Source organism: Balaenoptera borealis (genome assembly GCF_965194805.1).
Source record: "Balaenoptera borealis genome assembly, chromosome: 19".
Lineage (NCBI taxonomy): Eukaryota > Metazoa > Chordata > Mammalia > Artiodactyla > Balaenopteridae > Balaenoptera > Balaenoptera borealis.
This window is the reverse complement of record NC_138878.1, coordinates 4,905,446-4,926,021: the sequence shown is the minus strand read 5'-3', so window position 1 is coordinate 4,926,021 and position 20,576 is coordinate 4,905,446. Positions and strand designations below refer to the sequence as shown.

The 20,576-nt window shown below is 56.5% G+C and overlaps 1 protein-coding gene across 5 annotated transcripts in view; it reads right to left on the bottom strand.

Annotated features, from left to right (window-relative positions):
• Positions 1 to 2,068: 2,068 nt before the first annotated feature.
• The window catches only part of SLC38A8 (solute carrier family 38 member 8), a 35,578-nt gene continuing 17,070 nt past the window's right edge, over positions 2,069 to 20,576 (bottom strand). For 2 of the 5 annotated variants that reach the window (XM_082366889.1, XM_082366890.1), the window contains 5 exons: positions 16,901 to 17,002; positions 13,590 to 13,647; positions 7,932 to 8,046; positions 6,492 to 6,639; positions 4,722 to 6,128 (listed from right to left, as the gene is read on the bottom strand). In XM_082366889.1, coding sequence (XP_082223015.1) covers positions 5,708 to 6,128; positions 6,492 to 6,639; positions 7,932 to 8,046; positions 13,590 to 13,647; positions 16,901 to 17,002 — 844 coding nt within the window. In that variant the 3' untranslated portion in view covers positions 4,722 to 5,707. Of the gene's footprint in view, positions 2,275 to 4,645; positions 4,698 to 4,721; positions 6,129 to 6,491; positions 6,640 to 7,931; positions 8,047 to 13,589; positions 13,648 to 16,900; positions 17,003 to 17,827; positions 17,970 to 20,576 lie in introns of those variants that run through there. The other 3 variants (XM_082366892.1, XM_082366888.1, XM_082366891.1) reach the window with 3 other exon arrangements.

Sequence of the window (20,576 nt, the reverse complement as noted above, 5' to 3'; positions counted from 1 at the left end):
ACCAGTAGTCCAACTCCAAAGCCACTTCGTACACTGCCTCTCTTTTTGGCACGACCCCTACCGGCCATGCTTTGTTCTCACCTAGGACCCTCCATGAAGGGTCCTATCACAGCCCAGCCTTCCTGGGCAGCAGCACAGTGCCAAGCGCACAGGGTGTGAATGATAAAGTCTCTGACCATCCAAACCCGCTGCCAGCTCGGGGGTGATAGATGCCCCAGGAAATCAATTCTCCCAGCACGTGTGCCGGTTCTGAGGCCCTTGTCCAGGAGGACGCTGTGGCCACTGCAGGGTGTGGCAGGTCGTGGTGGGGCTGGTCAGAGAGCACTTGGAGAAGGGTCCTGTGTCCCCCTCACTGGGTCAGAGTCTCCGCCAACAGCCAGGGCACTGGGGGGCGGGGGCCCCATCCCCGCCCCCTGGGTCAACTAGTTCCCACCCCCCTTGGCCACTCCTAGGAGTGGAAAGAAAATGGACGATGGAATTTAACCCAAGATCAGTCCCAGCCCAACTCTGCACCTCACGGGACAGGCGGCCTTGAGTTTCCCAAGCCTCAGTTGCCTCACCTGGAAAATGGGCGAGTTTGAAACCATTACGCTAAGTCAAAGGAACCAGACACAAAAGGCCACGTATTGTATGCGTCCATTCATGTGGAATGTCCAGAATGGGCAAATCCCTAGAGACAGAAAGCGGATCCATGGTTACGGGGAACTGGAGAGAGGGAGGAAGAGGGAGTCAAGGCTAACGGGTCCTGGGTTCCTTTGGGGGTGGATAAACGTGTACGGGAATTGGATATTGGTGACGGCTGCATCCCTCTGTACATCTAATGCTCACCGAATTGTACACTTTAAAAGGGTGGACTACGTGATATGTGAATTGCATCTCAAAAAAAACAAAATTAATACAGGTGGATAAACTGGAAAAAACCAAACTCTAAAACGGTCCTATCACCACCAGCCTCACACACACGTGACACGAGATAACAAACAAGGCCCGGCTGCTGCCTACCTGGAGGGAGGTGTCTAAAGGACGTCAGCCCATGCGGGCTCTGGCACTGCTGGCGTCTGGCAGGTGTCCCAGGGCAGAGGAAGAGCGGCCTGAATCCAGCAACATCCGCCCAGGGCTTGCCGGGCCCTGGGTAGGGTCAGTGCCAGGGAGCACGGCGACGTGGGAGCTCCTGGCCCCGTCCTCCTCTCCTCCCCGGCCGTGGGCACATCCCTGCCCCCTCAGCCTCAGCCGCAGGCGTGGCTCCTCACCCCGGGATCGGGGAGGGAACCGTGGAGCAGACAGCGCACTTGTCCTCCGGGCTCTTCCGGTCCAGCCAGTGGAAGGGGCGGGGGCTCTCCTCGGGTTCCCCCCCACTGGAGAGAGGCCAAGCACAGGCTGTGTGGCCAGCTCTGGGCACGCATCTCCTTGGGCATTCCCCCGTGCCGTGGCACTGCCATCCCCAACGGATGCCGCCCCAAATGCCCTCTGGGCTCTCACCCACCGAGCAATGCGCTTGCCTCGTGTCTTTGATCCCAGCACCCCAAAGCAGGGCTCTCTGGGCCTCAGCACCTACCTCCCAGTTATGGGTTTAACTTATTTTTCTGGGGGACACAGTTTAAGCCCTAACCTCTGGAAACTGTGACTGTGACCTTATTTGGAAATAGGATCTTTGCAGATCCCAATTAAGTAATTCAGATGAAGTCATACTGAATTAGGGTGAGCCCTATAAGAGGGAAATTCAGACAGATACATAGGGAAGACGGCCACGTGAGGGAGGCGGCAGAAATTGGAGGCAGGCAGCCACGAGCCCAGGAGAACCAAGGATGGCCAGCAACCAGCAGAAGCTGGAAGAGGCAGGAGGGACCCTCCCCCTACAGCCTGCAGAGGGAGCGTGCCAGCCCAGCACACACCTTGATCTCAGACTTCTAGCCTCCAGACTGAGAGAATGCACTGCTGTTGCCAGAAGCCCCCAGTCTGTGGTCATTTGCAGGGCAGCCCCAGGACACTAAGAAACTCCTCACCACAGCACCAGAAACCCTGGCAACCAGCAGAAGCCCAAATGAGCAGCCTGGGAAGGCAGAACGTATCAGTTTCTCCAGCATCTTTATGATGAAATAACATCGGTCTCACGGCTGGATGCAGGCAGCCGGACCAGGGTAGCCGTGGAGACCCCGTCCCGCTCGGGCGCGGGCCGCCGCTCAGAGCAGCTCCATGACAGCCGCCGCCGTGCTCTGCCCGAAGATGAAGGTGCCGACGAGCACGGAGACCACCCCCCAGGCCTCCAGGAAGCACCTGCCAAGTCAACAAACTCACGTCAACACGCGCTTTTCTGGAGATTTGCACAGACGAGCCAAACACACATAGAAAACTTATGATGTGAAGCCTAGTAGAGTCACCAATTTGGAAAAAATTCAGGTTACCCTCCCTTACCCGTAGGGATGGGTTTCTGAGACAACAGGAAATAAAGTACCCATGCAATTGAAAAAAAAAAACAACTCTCACCCAATCTGTTGTTTCATAACCTCGTTCCTTCCCAATATTTTATCAAAGACAAAGAAATGGGGGAAGGGAGACACTAGTTTCAAACTCCCTTCTCTTCCGCTTCTTTTCTTTAAGGGGTTGAAGCCCCCCCCAAGTGAGGAAGAAGAAAGCCCTAGGTCACACAGATGAGAACAGCGGCTGGGGGGCCATGGAGGAGGGGACAGAAGTGGCTGGAATTGGTGGCCATGAGACCACGTCCACAGGCTTCATAACGTAACCAGGAGAGAAGCTGCAGACAGTGAGGCAAGAGCCACGATAATAAGATTCCCACGAAATGATAGGGATATTTCTGGCCCGTTAACAAAGGCCACAAGGATCCGTTGTCATGGAAAGTCCATCTCCGGTTACGCAGCGTGGCAGAGCGGCAGCTCGGTGCCATAAACACCCGCCTGCCTGAAAGGGGGGAGAGAGGTGAACGTGACGGGGCTGCCGGCTCCTGGGAGCAGCTTTGATGGATCAGAAAGCCCTAAAGCGGCGCTAGGATTAAAAATACCTTGAAAGCTCATCAGTAACAACTGCTGTGAACTTGGACTGAGGCACCACACAGAAGCAGCAAGACTTGAAAGGGCGCTACAGGGAAAGAACCGTGTAGGGGGCCCCCAGGCAACCGGGGCTGGTGCTAAGCCCAAGTCAGCTTTAGAGATGCCCAGAAAAATGCTTCTCAACCCAGAAGGGAACCCAGCCAGGCCTGCCGCTGTGGGAAGACCAAGCTTGGGCTCCATGTGGCTGGACAAAGGGGAAAGAGAGGCTGCAAGTGGGCCCCAAGTTCACGGCTGCTGTGACATAAGAGCATCTGTACTGGGCTGAATGGTGGTCCCCCAAATTCACATCCACCTGGAACCTGTGAACACGACCTCATTTGGAAATAGGGTCTTTGCGGATGTGATGAAGTTAACGATATGGAGATGAGATCACCGTGGATTGGGGGTGGGCCCTAAGCCCAATGACAGGTGTCCTCATAGGAGAGAAGCAGAGGGAGACTTGAGACACAGACATAAGGGAGAGGCTGTGTGAGGACAGAGGCAGGGATGGGACTGATGCGGCCACAAGCCAAGGACCACCTGGAGCCGCCAGAAGCAGGAAATAGCACAGAATGGAATCCCCCCAAGAGCTTGCAGAGGGAGTGTGGCCCTGCTGACACCATGATTTTGGACTTCTGGCCTCCAGAACTGGGAGAAAATATATTTCTGTTGATTTAAGCCACGAGCAGCCCTAGAAAACTACTACAGTGTCCTCTCTAGCCGTCTTGGCCTCAGTTTTCACATCTGTGAAATGGGACCAAGATCTGCATAGACTCGTGGGTCCCTGGCACCGGCTGAGCTCTGGCCCATCACCCGTGCACACACTCTCTTCCTCAGTGGGGTCCAACTGGGCCCCTCGTTGGCAGAGTACATGGTCCAAGTCACACCACAGGCCGACCCAGCGGAGGGTACTCTGCTGAAAAAAGGAATGGTCCAAACTGTTTTGTCTAACCAGCAACGTGGAGCAGGGAAGGGGGTAAGCGTGGGGCCCCGCGTCCAGTTGGCCAGAGTTGAGCCCCAGCTCTGCCCTTACTCGCCACCTGCCTGTGGGTTGGTTTCTGTCTCCTCGTCTTTGGGATGGAAATAGCCCGGCATCGCAGGGAGAGGAAGGGGTAAAGGGGCTGAGCGTGGGGCCCAGCACTGAGGCGTCATCCAACCAGGACCTGGTGTCCTGTTAATAGAACGTGTTGCCCTGGTGCATGGGGGAGCCCACGGCCTCCAGAACTCAGGGATCTGTGGGGCAACAGGACCAGCCTGTACCCACCCTGCCCGGGGTCTGAGTGCAGGATGGGGAAGCATGCACGACTCGGGCCTCCAGACGCCGGGAAGACCCCAAATCCGCATAAAGCTCCAAGCAGAGACCACAGCGCTCGGAGTGGAAGGGCGGCCGTGCACGGAATGAGCAGGGCGCCGTGTGCTGGCCTGGGATGGAGCCCCGGCTCAGCTGCCCCCCCCCCCCCCGCTGTGTGGATAAGGCCCCCCTCCCGGCCTGGCCTGCAGTTCCCTCACACGCAGGACCCGGCGGGCGAGCAGCCTTCACACGCCCCTCCCGCCAAGCCCCGCACACGCTAGAGTCGACACCCTCACGTGCACACACTTACTTAACTCGGGGTCCTACGGGCTCCACGCTGATGGCACAAATGAGGCACAGACCTGCGGAGGAGACACGGGGTCACACCAGCTCTTCGTTATTGAACCCAGAGCAGCCCCGAGCTCGCAAGGGCTCGGCCAACACCCAGCAGTCCCCAGGGACCCGAGAGGCCGGCAGGGCCTTTGCCCAAAGCGGCCCCGCAGGCTCACCCTGCCCCTGGAGAGCGGGCACCGAATGGTGGCTCATGGCGCCACTGTGGGGTCCCCGCTCGACACCCCCTAACACCTTGGCCTCTCCAGCGACATTGACAGCACACGCTCACGTCTCTGATGAGAGGTAGTGAGTCAGGGCCAGACTCGGGGCCTCACCCCGGGGACGCCTTTGACAACTGCCAGCTGCCTTTGTTATTTTCTTCTTTCTGTCATTTTTTTTTTTTTTCTTTTTTAATCGTGCTACTGGGATTTGAAGCCAGACAGCTCTGCCTAAAGATCCTGTGGGTCTCCCCGCTGCCAAGCCTATCCTGGCCCGTCCTTTCCAGCACGGAAAACGGCTAGAGCTACAAGGCCCCACCCAGGACATGGACATCCAACCCATACTGCGTGTTTAAGGCACTGCATCACTGAGTCCATGCGCCCTAGATGGTGGATGGCGGTTGGGGGGAAGCCAAGGGAGGCGGTGAGGCACTCGGACCCCCCAACTCATGTCTGAGAGCGCTTCCCAGGGCCAGGGGCCGCAGGATCTGGGGTTTCTGCCCCTGCAGTGCCACTCCTTCTCCGGGAGCCCCTAGCCTTGGCCACCCTGGGTCTGCCAGGCCGGGATAACCCTCAGGCCAATTTGACTGGAATTTCACATCATCACTCACTAACACTGGGAAGGTTTCCTAGGAATCCATCCATCATGGAAACTGTGTCTGCCTCCCAGACTGGGGGACAAGGAGGAAGATGTCTGTGGGGTACCTTTGAACCATAGGAGTTTCATATAATTGAAAACATTAAATAAAATCCTACAGTGAGTGGCAGCAGCGGGAGGGTGGACGAGGCTGTGAGGCTGACTCAGCCCCGCCACACGCCAGCTATTCCACCCAGGAGGCCTCAGGGCCTCGGTCTTCCCATCTGTAGGCTGGGTTGATAACAGCACGCCCACCAAGTACGTCCTTCGAGGGCCATTGAGATGTTAAATGAGGGAAGGTGTGCGAAGCCCCGGCCCCCGCGCCTGGCCCAGTAAACACTGCTGGGAGCCATCCCTCCAACGCGGGCTCCCACCCCCCACACACAGGGCCCTCACCTGGGAAGATGAAGATGAAGAAGGAGCTGACGCCACCGATGATGCCGATGATCTCGCTGAGGTCGGGCAGGAACAGGGCCATGGCGAGCGTCACGGTGACCCACAGGACGGTCAGCGACATCCGGACCCATGGCCCCGAGGGCTCGGCTAGGGCCCGGGGCCCACACGCCCAGCAGCAGCCCCTCCTCCAGAAATCCTGCATCACCGACCTGGAGGCCACGCACCATGGGCTCCCACGGGCTCCCGGGGGCTGTAGCCCTGCACTCGCCCACCACTGGGTGCCCCAGAGTGCCCCCCCAACTGCCCTGCACACCGGCAGGGCTCACTCCCCGGGAACCCCCGCCGCACGTGGGTAGCCGACAGGGCGGGGCCCAGGGGGCCAGGCTCCAGTCCTGACACCAGCTGGGCGACGCTGGCCAAACCACCTGACTCCCCTGCCCCCGTCTCCTCCTCTAGGAAACAGAGGTGAAGACAGTCCCCACGCCACATGGGCTGGCGTGGCGCCCGGCACATGCTAATTTTTGACGGGTGCTGTGCTCCGCACTGAACCGTGTCCCACGAGCTGGCCTCACCTCCCCAGGAAGAGCACGATGGGGTAGACAGTCACAATGGACACAGCGAAGAGGACCCGGGCAACGATGATGACCCCATCGTTGCCTGGGTAGGACATCAGGATGTCAGCAGAAACGTCTGTCCCGAAGGTCAGGAAGCCGTACACGCCTGTGAAGGGTAAAGGGGGGAACACAGGAGAGCTGATTAGAAAAATGCTGTCCCCCCCACCTCAACTCCGACACGCAGACAGCACCCGGATCTACCGCTGCTAAGCTTTCCCCTAGGAGCTGACAAAGTTCTAGAATCTCAAGGCTTTCCTGTCCTCAGCCTACAGGATCCTGGTCCTTCTGGCTCAAACTCCTGCTGGGCAAAGCTGTCCCTTGTCCTTCTTCCAAACAGCTCCCGGCACCCGTACAAGGCGCCCACTCGTGGGTGTGGACTGGCTGGAAGCACTCTGAACGATGCTTTCCGTGCCCTGTCCACCCCACCCTCACAGCACCTAGACAAAGAAACTGTCCATGCGCCCATTTTCCTGATGGGGAAAATCAAGGCCCAAGGTGCCAACAACTGTCTGGAATAACACAGCTCGTTACAGCAGAAGTCAGGTCCCTACCCCACAACCCAGCAGTGCCTCTCGGCCTCCGCGTCACCTGCCCGGTCCTGAGACATCCATCGCTGACCAAGAGCTGTGGCTCGTTTTGGTTTTTCTCCAGTCCCAGGATCCTGCTGGCCCTGGACCATCTGAAGGAGACTCTTAATCACCGGGTCCAACTCAGGGGGCCACAGAATGAGAGAGACCTCCCCTGCTAGACAGAAGTCACCCAGCAAGTGTCCAAGGCCCCTGACACATCTGTGGGAGCCCCAGAGCTCCCTGAATCAGAGACTCTGATAGGCTGACGAAAGAAAGGGCTGCTGGGCTGGAGGAAAGCGGCCAGAAGCCAGCCTGAGCCCGGGCCCTGGGCTGTGCACCGGACGTGCCGTGGGACCTCGGGCGTGGCACAGCCCCCTCTCTGAGCCACACTGCTGTCACCTTTGAAGACCCTCCTGTGCCAGTCTGTGGATGCTGAAACCACTGCATCCAAGAGCGTGTTCTGTAAACGACTGCCTGGACATAATGCTCCGACAGCCATCACCGACGCCATCCCACCAGACAGGCAGGCAGAGGCGCGGGGGGTGAAGAGCAGGGGCTTGGGAGACAGACGGGCCCGGGTTTGCATCTCAGCTTTGCCTCATCTATAGCTGGGAGGCCCTGGACGAGCCATGGCAACCCTCTGGGCCTCAGTGGCCGCCGCTATGAACTGTGGACTCTCCTGGGGGCGTTAGGGACAAAAGAAGCACAGGCAGTCAAACCACTTAGCACTGCACCCAGGACGCGGTAGGGTCTCTATACACACTTGTGATTATTCCGGTCTCTCCTACTGCTCCGCACCCAGGTCCTGGGCACCCCGCGCGGGCCTTACCTGTCAGCGAGTAGACAAGGCAGCAGGCCAGCAAGGACAGCACGGAGACCAGGGCCCAGTGCCCGAGGCTCTGGTGGCGCATGCTGCAGTAGATGGACACGGCAGCTTCGTGACACTGCAAGGCAGCGGCGGGGTCAACGGGAGTCGGGCCAGCTGGGCGCTAGAACCACCTGGCGCCATCTAAAAAGTCTCAGTGTCTTGGGACTTCCCTGGCGGTCCAGTGGTAAAGAATCCCCCTTCCAATGCAGGGGACATGGGTTCAATCCCTGGTCAGGGAACTAAGATCCCACATGCCGCAGGGCAACTAAGCCCGTGCACCACAACAAAGATCCCAAGCGTCGCAACTAAGACCCAACACAGCCAAAAATAAATAAATAAAATAAATATTTTTTAAAATACAAAAAAAAAAAGTCTCAGTGTCCCAAAACGGGGGTAACAACCCAAATGCCCACCAAGAGCAGAAGGTAGAAGTAAGTCGTCAGATATTCACGTGTAGAATATTACACGGCACTGAAAAGGGGTGAACGCAACTGCACACCTCAACGCAGAGAGCCCCGCAGCTGTAACGTGGAGCAAAAGACGCCAGAAAAGAAGAATGTTTCCACGTACGTGAAGTTCAAGTTACAAGCCAAACAAGCCAGGACGGGGGTCTCGACCGCAGCACTGCTGATGCTTGGGGACTGTCCTGTGCATGGTGGGATGCGGACCACATCCTCTGGCCTTGACCCACTAGATGCCAGAAGCATCCCCCCCAGTTGTGACAATCAAAAATGTCTGCAGACATTGCCAAGTGTCCCCTAGGGGGCAAAATCACCCTCAGTTGAGAGTTACCATTTGTGGTGACAGAGGGCAGAACAGTGGGGTGGCTTGGTGCTACTCAGGGAGCATTCCAGGGGTGCTGACGATGTTCTATATCCCCATCGGGGTGACGGTTTCATGGGAGTACACATACAGTGTGTAGGAAGTATATAAATCATAAGTATCACATGGTCAAATTTTTAAAAATATAAACCAGATGTAGCCAATGCCAGGAGCCCACCTGTGATGTGGACTTTATTTATCTGGGGCAGGTCCTGGGCAGCGGTGTTTTATCAGCAGCCCAGGAGGCCCTGATGAGCGGCCAGGGGTGAGAGGCGCTGCTGTATCTGGATGTGCCCTATGGGCTCTGGGATCCTCCCAGGCTCCCGGGGCAGGGTTCCCACCACCACATCCATTTACTCACTTCTGATCAAAGCCGACACGATGACCGCCCATGCCCGCCCACTCCCCAGGCTCGAGAGCCCCGCTCCCCCCGCCCACCAAGCTCAGCCCACCACTGTCCCTCTTCGCCGCCTCAGGGCCTTTGCCCGTGCTGTGTACTCTGCCTGCGATGTCTCCTGGTCCAGCCGGCTTCTACTCATCCTTTAGGAAAGCCCTCCTCCCCAGCTGGCCGAGTTCTGCTCTCACGCCCCCCATGTGAGCACATCTGGGTTTGCTGGTTCAGCGTCTGTCAGGTATGTGGTGTCACACACACCTGCCTCCCTCATTCCCAGCACAGAGCCTGGCCCACGGGTGAAGGGCACTCCGGCGGTTGCTCAGTCATCCATCCCTTTGCCCCACCTGCAGCCACGAGGCCTCCCTGCACCCAACCCCAGCGCTCCACACTCAGGTCCTTGTATCAGTCCCCCCTGTTGCGAGTGTGGGGTACCCATCAACCAGCCTCACACCGTCCCCACCCTCATGGAGTGCCCACTGTGAGGGGCTGGGGCACACCAGCCTCAGGCCTCCCGATTCCAGCCACAGAGGCGGCGTCCAGCCTGGGGCAAGCTCTCACACACCTTCCGCGACAGGCAAGCCTCAGGGACCTCCCTGACCCCAAGTGAGCCTGCTGGCTTGCAGGCTGGCTCAGCCAGGCACTGGGGGGCTTAAACTGCCCCCCTACACACACACACACACACACACACACACACACACACACACACACACACACACACACACGCTCTCAACCAACAAGCAGCGGAACTCAGGATCAACGTTCCCGCCTCCTGTACTCCGGAACGCAGACCTGGGGGAAAAGATGTTTGGTGGTTGCAGGATGGAGCCCTGCCCTTCTTCCTGTTTCTCCCAAGACTCCTGGGTTGTGTTTCTCTTGGTCTTATGCGGGGAAATAAAGCTTCTGAGGGCAGTGCTGCCCTGCTGGGACAGCAGCTAGGACGGTGACTGGCCAATAGCAAGCTCACTGTTCACTAAGTGATGAGATGCAGGGCAGAGGAGCATGTGGTGGGTAAGAAGTGGAAACAGTCCAAACGTCCACCAGCTGACGAACGGAAAAACAAGCTGTGGACTCTCCAAACAGTGGAATATCATTCAGCCATGAAAAGGGACGCAGTCCTGACACGTGTTCCACACGGATGATCCTCAAAAACACCACGGTGAGTGGGACTTCCCTGGTGGCGCATTGGTTAAGAATCTGCCTGCCAATGCAGGGGACATGGGTTCGAGCCCTGGTCCGGGAAGATCCCACATGCCCCAAAGCAACTAAGCCCGTGCGCAACTACTGAGCCTGCACGCCACAACTACTGAAGCCTGCGCGCCTAGAGCCCGTGTTCTGCAACGAGAAAAGCCACCGCAATGAGAAGCCCATGCACCACAACGAAGAGCAGCCCCCACCCGCCGCAACTAGAGAAAGCCTGCGAGCAGCAACAAAGACCCAATGCAGCCAAAAATATAAATTTAAAACAAAACAAAACACCACGTCGAGTGAGAGAAGCCAGCTACAAAGAACCATATACTGTATGATTCCACTTACATGAAGTGCCCAGAACAGGTACATCCAGAGAGACAGAAAAATTTGTGGTTGCCAGGGGCTAGGAGGGGAACAAGAGGGGAATGGGGAGTGACTGGTAATAAGTACAAGTTTCTTTTGAAGGTGATGAAAATGTTGTAAAATTGATGGTGGTGATGGTTGCACAACTCTGTGAACATACTAAAAACCACTGAACTGTACACTTTAGAGGGGTGAGTTGTATACCATGTAAGTTGTATCTCAAAGCCGTTTAAAAATAACAAGGGGAAAGAAGACACACTGAGGGCCAACAGGCACATGAAAAGATGCTCAACATCGCTAATTATTAGAGAAATGCAAATCCAGACAACAATGAGGTACCACCTCACAACAGTCAGAATAGCCATCATCAGAAAGTCTACAAATGATAAATGCTGGAGACGGTGTGGAGAAAAGGGAACCCTCCTACACTGCTGGTGGGAATGTAAATGGATACAGCCACTATGGAGAACAGTATGGAGGTTCCTTTAAAAACTAAGAACAGAGTTACCATATGATCCTACAATCCCACTCCTGGGCATATATCCGGAGAAAACCATAATTCGAAAAGATACACGCACCCCAATGTTCATTACAGCACTATTTACAATAGCCAAGACATGGAAGCAACCTAAATGTCCATCGACAGATGAACGGATAAAGAAGATGTAGTACATATATACAATGGAATATTACTCAGCCATAAAAAGAATGAAATAATGCCATTTGCAGCAACATGGATGGACCTAGAGATTATCATACTAAATGAAGAAAGCCAGACAAAGAAAGACAAATATCATGACACCATTTATATGTGGAATCTAAAAAAAAAAAAAAAAAGATACAAATGAACTTATTTCCAAAACAGAAAAAGACTCAAAAACATAGAAAACGAACTTATGGTCACCAAAGGGGAAAGGGGAATGGGAGGAGGGATAAATTAGGAATTGGGAATTAACATATACACACTACTATGGATAAAACAGATAACCCTTGGACCTCCTGTATAACACAGGGGACTATACTCAATATTTTGTAATAACCTCTAAAGGAAAAAAAAATCTGAAAACGAATATGTATATATATTCAGCTACATATAACTGAATTGCTGTGCTGTACACTTGAAACTAACACAATGTTGTAAATCAGTCATACTTCAATTAAAAAAACACAAACCAGGGAGAAGTACCGCGTGTGGCCAGGGTGTCTGGGAGCAGAGCCTGCACCCCCAACCCGTGCTCCCCCAGGCCTCTCCTTCCCACTCTGCGCAGGCTGGACGGGGTGCCCCGCTGCTAAGTGTGTGGGGAGGGCTGTGTTTGAACCGGAGCTCCCGATGACGCCAGGTGACCCCCCGCCCCCTCCCCGCACAGCAGCCCCTCCAGCCTTGCGCCACTCCTCACCCTGCTCCCTTCCACCTTCACCTGCGTCTAGTCTCCCCACCCCCAGATCCCTGACTCCCCAAGCTGGATCCTGGCAGCCCCACCCCCGCCCTGCAATCCGCATCCTTTCCCAACTCCCCCATCTCCGCATCCCGTGTCCCTGGAAACTGCAGCCCAGGCCTCGGTTGCTAGGAGAATCGGATGAGGGAGCCGAGGCAAAGGTGAGGGGGGCACCTCCTTACAAGCATCTGGAAAGCACCCCGCACCCCCGCCCGGCGCGAGCCTGCTACACCATATGGTGCTCGGGCACCCGAGAGAGGACTGACTCAACGACATCCAAAAGGTTGACAGCAAAACCATCGCTTTCCATCTTTCAAAATATTGGGCGTGCAGGAAGAAACGTGAGAAACTCTGTAAGCGGCTTGCTAAGCCCCAGAAACGATACAGCGACTCATTTATAAAAAAAGAGAAATGGAAATGTTTCAGGACTTTTCTTTTCCCCAAAAAGTGGTTCTCAAAGAAAATATAAGATGACGAACGCAAAGAGAAGCTGGTTCACGAGTACAGGAAGAAGACACTCGGGCTACAAAGCTGAGACACTGCCAACCCTGGGCCACTTTCCCTCGCGAACCGCATTTCACTTGGGGCGGTTTCGTTGTTGTCGTGGTGGGTAGGGGGTTGTTTTTAGGAGAGAGGCAAATCTTTCCCAAAATAAACAATGGAGGAAGGGAGTCAGCTGCCACCTGCTAGGATACTGCGAGACCCCAGGAGAGACCAGAGGGCGGGGAGCAAAGCCCAACCCCACCCCCGCCCCTCCAGCCCCGCCCAGCCCTTTGCAGCTCTCCAGCCTGGGACCCCTCCCCTCCGTGGCTCTCCAGCTGAAGCGGCCTCCCCTTCAAGCTGGCCACCTCCCACACATTCCTCAAGACTCCGCCCAGGCATCAGCGCCTGGAAAAGGGCATCTCTGAATCTGCCCCACCCAGCGCTGCGGCGGAAGCCCCTCCACTGGATTCCACGCACGGAATTCCTTACTCCATGACATTCTATCAAAGTCTATATATTCTGCCCAGTACCGCCAACTCCCACACACCTTCCGGCCCTCCTAGCCGGCAAGCCTCCGGGCCCCCGCGGCAGAATCCACCTGCACGAAGGCATTCTACGTAAGCGGGCCGCTCCAGGTCCCCAGGCGTGGCGACTCGGCCGTGAGGACTGTGCAAAGGAGGGAACAGGTCCCGGGCCCACACACTCGACCCCAGACCCAACAAACAAATGCGCTGCTGTTGGCTGCCGGCGGGGCAGGTTCCCAGCTCACTGAGCCCAGATGCCGGCCACGTGCACGTCCCCCAAAGACAGCCCATCTCCTCCTGGAACAAGTCCTCGAGCTTCTCCCGACAGGGAGGCCACACTCTCCTGAGGGAGCAGGTGGTCACCAGAGCCTGCAAATGCCACCCTCTTCAACACAGATGCCAAGGTTACCTGAAATCCGAAGCAGATGGTGGGAAAGACACTGAACACGGAGGTCCAGGAGGAAGGACTGTAAAGAGATGAAAACGGGTGTTTGTTACAAAAAGTTAAACTCAAAACAACCTTCAACTTGAAGATGAGTTTTCAACAACACCAGCAAGATGTAACTAAGCGTGACTATAAGACAGGCTTTAATAACCACGTCCACTGCCGGGTTTGGGGGGTTGGAAAAGGCTGCATGTTAAATGCTGCACTTCCTAAGTACATCTGTGCTGACATATGGTAACTTGACATTCTCCATGCAGGCACAGCTTGGGCAGGGCGTGGCTAGGAGGAACTTCCAGCCTCCCTTGCAGGCTGCCCGTTCCCAGGGAGCTTAGGGGCTGGGGTGGTAGGGGCCACAGGCAGCATCCATCAAACAGACCCCAACGGGGCAAGGATGGTTTGACCTCTGTCCAAGCTGCCCAAGAGAACTGAGGTGTGCACGGGGCAGAGTCTTCAGGTCAAGCCCTCTCAGTGGTCCCCAGATGGTGGCCCTCCAGCTTCCTTTAATAAGCAGCTCTAGGTACCGGCCTCCAGCACCTTTAGGGACATGTAGTGGAGGGGGCATAAACAGCACCCGCTATAGAATCGGGGTTTCCTGCTTGTGGTAGAATAGTGGGCCCCAAAGAGGTCCATGTCCTTATCCTGGGAACCTTACACGGCACAAGGAACTCTGCAGATGTAATGAAGCTCAGGACTTTGAGGTGAGAGACGACCCTGGATGATCTAGGCCCAATGCAGCCCAAGGATCCTTGCCGTCAGAGAACCTTCCCCAGCTATGGTCAGAGGGAGCTGTGACCAGAGAAGCAGGGTCAGAGAGATGGAACCTTGCTGGCTTTGAAGATGGAGGAAGGGGCCCCGAGCCAAGGAATGTGGGCGCTTCTAGGAGCTGGAAATGGCAAGGGAACAGATTCCAATCTAGAGCTTCCAAAAGGAACACAGCCCTGCTGACATCTTGATTTTAGCCCAGTGAGACCTATTCTGGACTTCTGATATCAGAACTGTAAGGGAATAAATTTGTGTAGTTTTAAGTCACCAAGTTTGGCATTAACGTGTCACAGCAGCCACGGGGAACGTCACACGGTGGTATCTCCCTTCTGTGCTGCGCTCCGGCCGACTCTTAACTCTGGATGCAGATCACGGAGCCTCCCAGCCAAGCCCTGTCTTCCTGGACTTTCCTCAACAGCACAGTCAGCCGATGGCCAGCTTCTTAGCGCCCACGCTCCCACAGCTCCATCTGCCTGCCCGCGTCCTCTGGGCCTCACATGCTGTCCTCTCCCGTTCCTGTGGGGGAGACTGCCCGAGCTCCAGCCTTGGAGGCTGCATTTCCAGAGAGCAGGACCCTCCCCTCCACAGATTCAAGGCCACAGATCAGCAGTGGATCTGGCCTCTTCTGATCGGGTTTCCTTCACTGCTGGATTATGCCGTTGGTGTGCCATGGGCCACACGGGCCATGGCCTCTGTGCCCCGGCTCCTGCACATTTCTCTTCTCCCCTCTTCAGAAGAGCTCTTTCCCGGCTCCTTCCTCCTCTCCTGAACCCAATCCACCTGGGCCTTCAACCCCGCCTCCTGCCCTGACGAAACCCAGCCACATCAAGAGCGGCCTCCGTGGCCAAATCAGGCGCCAGCGTTCAGCCCCATGTGACCCAGAAGCGGCCTTTGGTGGCGATCACCCCAACCTTCTTCAAATTTTGCTGACTTCTGAGACCCAGATTCTATTATCCTCTGTCCTGAGTTTCACAGTGTCCCCCTAGATTTGTAGCCACTGGGAACCTCAGAATGAAATCTTATTTGGAAAAAGGGTCTTTGTAGATGTAATTGGTTAAATGAAGATGAGGTCATACTGAAGTAGGCTGGGAGTTAACCCAACAACTGGTGTCCTTATAGGAAGAGGAAACACACAGGGAGGAGGCCGTGTGACCATGGGGGCCGAGTCTGGAGCAAAGCACCTGCAGACCAAGGAAGGCCAAAGAGTTCTGGCAACACCAACGCTGGCAGGGGCAGGAAGGACCCTCCCTCAGAGCCTCCAGAGGGAGTGCAGCCTTGCCCACACCTTGATTTTGGGACTTTTAGCTTCCAGAAGCAGGGGAGAAATTTCTGCTGCTTTCAGCCACCCAGTTTGTGGTCACTTGTTACTACGAGCAGCCCCAAGAAGCTAACACGCGCTCCTAACTTGCCACCCTCTCCCTGATCCCCCAGGGCCTGGTGGAGGACCACCAGCTCACACTTCTCACCTGGGCTCCTGGCCTTACTTACATGCCATCTCTGGGCTGACGTTCCTCTCTCCAGCCCAGGCCTCTCTGGACTCCAGGCGCACAGTCTGACCAGCTCCCTGACATCTTACTTAGTGCCTCACAGCTGTCTCCAACCTAACACATCCCCACCCGACCCCTCCCCATCCCATCCAGCCCGGGAAACGGCATTGCCAGAGCTCAGAGTCCACCCGGACTCTCTCCTCTCTCCCGCTCCACTTCCAACCTATCCTCCAGGAGGGTCCACACGATTTGCAGGACCCAGTGCAAAGTGAACATGCCGGCCCCTTGTTCAACAGCAGTTAAGCATTTCAGGATGGCGACAGCAGGGCGTTAAACCAAGTGCGGGGCCCTTCTGAGCCCAGGACCCGGGTGACGTCACAGGTCACAGGTCACAGGCTCATGGAGCTGGCCTGCCACCAGCCGATTTGATTTCAAGCCCCTGCTGTGATCAAAACCCTGCAATGGCTTCCGTGCAAAACTGAAGTCCCCGCCGCAGCTCCGCATCCCTAGAGGACACCCCCCCCGTGCCCACTCCCACTCTTGGCCTCGCTCAGGCTCGTCAGGCCTCACTGCCCTCTGCCCCTGCACCTGCATCTTGCTGGCTGGTTCTGCCGCCTCTAAACTGCGGGGAACGCGTCTGCACCAGCCTAGGAGCCCCAGGCTGGTGGGGTGTCTAGTGCTTCCGTGTCCCTTAGTCTGTCCCCCGTCCTCACTAGTGATAGCGCTGTCGTTCTGAAGAAGGAAAGCAGCTTTTTTTTTTTTGGCCGCACCGTGCAGCACGCGGGATCTTAGTTCCCCGACCAGGGCTTGAACCCGCGCTCCCTGCAGTGGAAGCACAGAGTCCTAACCACTGGACCGCGAGGGAAGCCCCAGGAAAGGAGGTTTTGCTGAGTTCTACGGCATCAGAGACTTGAAGGATTTCACGGGACGAGCCAGGGCTCTGTGCAAACCGTGGGTGGGGTCGAGGGGGGAGAAGCGTCCCTCGGCCCTCACAGCAGCCCCGGGAAGCCATCCCCCGAGACTCACCTCGACGCCAGGCGGGGCTCACGAGCGAGGTCTTGGGGCCCGAGGTAGTACTGTGCCACGATGACCAGGGCCAGGTAGCAGGCGGCCAGGGTGCCTAGGACGCTAACACATGGACGGAGGGCAGCGTTAGGGGCCTCTACGGTGGGGTAGGGCCTGGGGAACCACACGGAGCGGGGTCTCGATGCCAGCTCTGCCCACACTGGCAAGGTGTCAGGCCAGTGTCTGGACCCCATTTCCTTATCTGCACACTGGGGACAGCGGGAAGAGCATTCCAGGCAGGCAAGGGCAGGGCCGCGCTCAGGCCCAGCGAGGTCAGACCTGCGAGGCTGTGATCGCTACGGGCGCCCCCGTCTCTCCACCAACAGCCGCTGGGATTCAGCATCTAAGTTGGGACACTGCCCGCTGGGCCACAGCACGGGGGGAAGGAGGACCCGGACAAGGCTGGCGAGGGCTGCGGGTCCCCGGGGGGCAAGGGGGTCCTGCCCACTTTCTCTGCTCCATTTCGTTACATGACAGGGGAAGGCGGGTGGCACACTTGTGTGAAGACTTTTGCCAGACTTCATTTTTGCAAAAGTACATGGAGAGCCTCAGACTGTAAAATGGAAAAAAGTGTGTGTGTGTGTGTGTCTCTCTCCGTGCCAGCATATGCGCACGTGTGTGCAGAAAAAGTCTGCAATCATTAAGTAACAAAATGTCAGCTGCAGGTCCTGTCATTACGGGTAATTTTCTTTTTTGTTTATCTGTATTTTCTATCAGGCACATGTACGACTTGTGTAATTAAAAATATTTTTTCCCCTTCTCCAAACGGGAAGACCCGTGCTAGCAGCTCCCCTATCCCAGGCGGACAGAAGCCACCCACCAAACGCGCGCTGAGGTGGGGACCCAGCCCCAGCCATCGCCCTGCCAGGAAGGGGCCGCAGCCCGTACCTTGTGTACTTCTGGAACCCGATCTCACGCGGGGCGGACAGAGGCAGGATGATCAGCACGGAGAGCAGCGTCAGGGTGAAGTGCTGGTCGGCGTACCAGGGCCGCGGGGCTGGCGGGGCGCCGGGCAGGAGGAAGTCGCACACTAGGGGGAGGGAGGGAAGGAGAGGCAGCGAGCCCCGCGGGGCCCTCCCCCAGCTGCAGAGCCGCGGCCGTGGGGTTCCCAGCTCCGGGTCCTCGGGGGGGTTCGCCGTGGGCACTGAGTCATCCCCGTGAGTTTGAAGGGATGGGATGACAAACAGGATGGGGACCTTGTCACGTGCCACCAGGACGGAGGGGACACGCTGTAGGAATTCATTCAACAGACCTTCCCCGAGTTCCTTCCGCCCGGCAGGCGCTGCTCTAAGTGCTGGAATCGGCAACAAACGACACAACGGTCTGCCCTTGGGGCACCCAGGCCCTCCTGTTTGTAAAAGATCCTTCTGGTTTGCTCAAGAGCTCAAAGGGTGTGTGTGGTGAATTCCGGGCCTGGAATACATGTCCCCCAAACAGCAGCCTAGGGCAACCCCGTTATTAGATAGAGGAGAGTTAGGGCGGGGCTGAGCTGGCTGCTTCTGCCCCACACCAGATAGGCTGGGGTCCCCTGGGGGTATCTGGCAGGGGGCGGGGCTGGAGGGTCCTCGATGGCTGGGCTCACACAGGGTGCCTGGTGGGGCCCTCCCTGCAGACCGTCCAGCAGGCTGGTCCATGACAGCTGGGGGGTCCCGAGCCCAAGGCGGAAGGTGCCGTCCTCTTAAAGGCCAGGCCTGGAACTGGCAGTGTCCCATCTGCCATCCTCCGCCAGGCCGAGCCGTCACGGATCCCGCTCTGATTCAGGGGGAGGGGACACAGACCCTATCAACCTCTCAAGAGAAGGAACACCTAAGAGTCTGGGCCCGTTTTGATTCCACCACAGTAAGACGGAGAATTTGGAGTTATCAGATAGAAGAGGCTAGACAGATGGGGGAGAGGGGCGAGCCAAGGGGAGAGAGCAAGATGGCTTGAGGCTGGAAGCACGTGGGTGGAGGTGCCGAGAGCTGGTTCCCGGCCCACTCGGGGGTGCTGGCAACTGCTGTAACATAACCCTTCCTTGTTCTCACCACATGCTCCGTAAAGCCAGTGATGAAATGAAATCAACGGCCTGACCACAATGGCTTGCTTCTACTGGAGCGACGCAACGGGACAGCTCCACGTGGAGCTCAGGGTACAGAGACCTCCCGTGAGGGAGGCAAGGCAGGCTTTCCTGGCCAGACAGGCCAAGGGAATGCACGTACCCAAAGGCGCATAGAGATCTCCATGAGTCCCAGGCCCCATGTGGCCTGGGATGGGGGGCAAGCCCTTCTTAGCCATCTGGACTCCTGAAGCCAGGAAAGCCTCCCTCTGCCATCTGGGCTACCCACCTCCTTCCTGAGCCCTCACTTTCCAGGCCATATCTTGGTGTCCTCGGCACCATCGTTTATAGTCATTTGTACCCAATGAATGTAACGACTCCATCAAAAACCCCAACCTCCAATTAGCCTTCAGCCCAAGTAACCTGGACTTGCCTTCAGAAAGACATATCCCTAAATATCCAACCAGAAACACGCACACGATGCTCTCTTCCCACCAGTCAATCCACCCAGAGATGGGGTGGCATGCCTCCAATCAGTACTCTAATCTCTCCAGGTGATCCACTAACTGAGCCCGAAATCTTCTCAATACAGCAGCCCTCAGATCCTTCTCAACACGACAGCCCCTAAGATTGTTCTAAACATGGCAGCCCCTCAGAATCCTTCGCAACATGACAGCAACTCAGTATCATTCGCAACTCGGCAGCCCTTCAAATCCTCCCCAAAATGGCAGCCACCCAGAATCCTTCCCAACACTGCAGCTGCTAAGATTCTTCCCAACATACTGGCCCATATTTTCTCAACACTGAGGCCCTCAAAATCCTTCTCACATGACACCCCCTCAGAATCCTTCTCAACAGGGAAGCCCTCAAAATCAGTTTCAACATGGCAGCCCCTCAGAATCTTTCCCAACACGGCAGGCCCTCAGAATCCTCTTCCACACGACAGCCACTAAGTTCTTCTCAACACTGAGGCCCTCAGAATCCTTCCCGACATGAAGAATCCTTCTCACGTGGCAGCCCACTGAATCCTTCTCAAGACACAGTCCCTCATATTCCTTCCCAACACGGAAGCCCCTCAGAATTTTCCTGAACACTGCAGGCCCTCAGAATCCTTCTCAAAAAGGCAGCACCTCAGGATCCTCCTCAACATGGCACCTCCTCAGAATCCTTCTCAACACAGCAGCCCTTGAGAATCCTCCAAAGGACGGCAGCCCCTAGGGTTCCTCTCAACACGGAGGCCCTCAGAATCCTTCCCAACATGACAGCCCCTCACAATCATTCTAAACATGGCAGCAGCTCAGAATCTTCTCAACACAGCAGGCCCTCAGAATTGCCCTCAACAGGAGAGCCACTCAGGATCCTTACCAACACCACAGCCCCTCAGATCCTTCTCAACTTGGCAGCCCCACAGAATCCTTCTGAACACTGCAGGCCCTCAGTATCCTTCTCAACTCAGCAGCCCCTCAGATCCTTCTCAACTTGGCAGCCCCACAGAATCCTTCTGAACACTGCAGGCCCTCAGTATCCTTCTCAACTCAGCAGCCCCTCAGATCCTTCTCAACTTGGCAGCCCCTCAGAATCCTTCCCAACACTGCAGCTGCT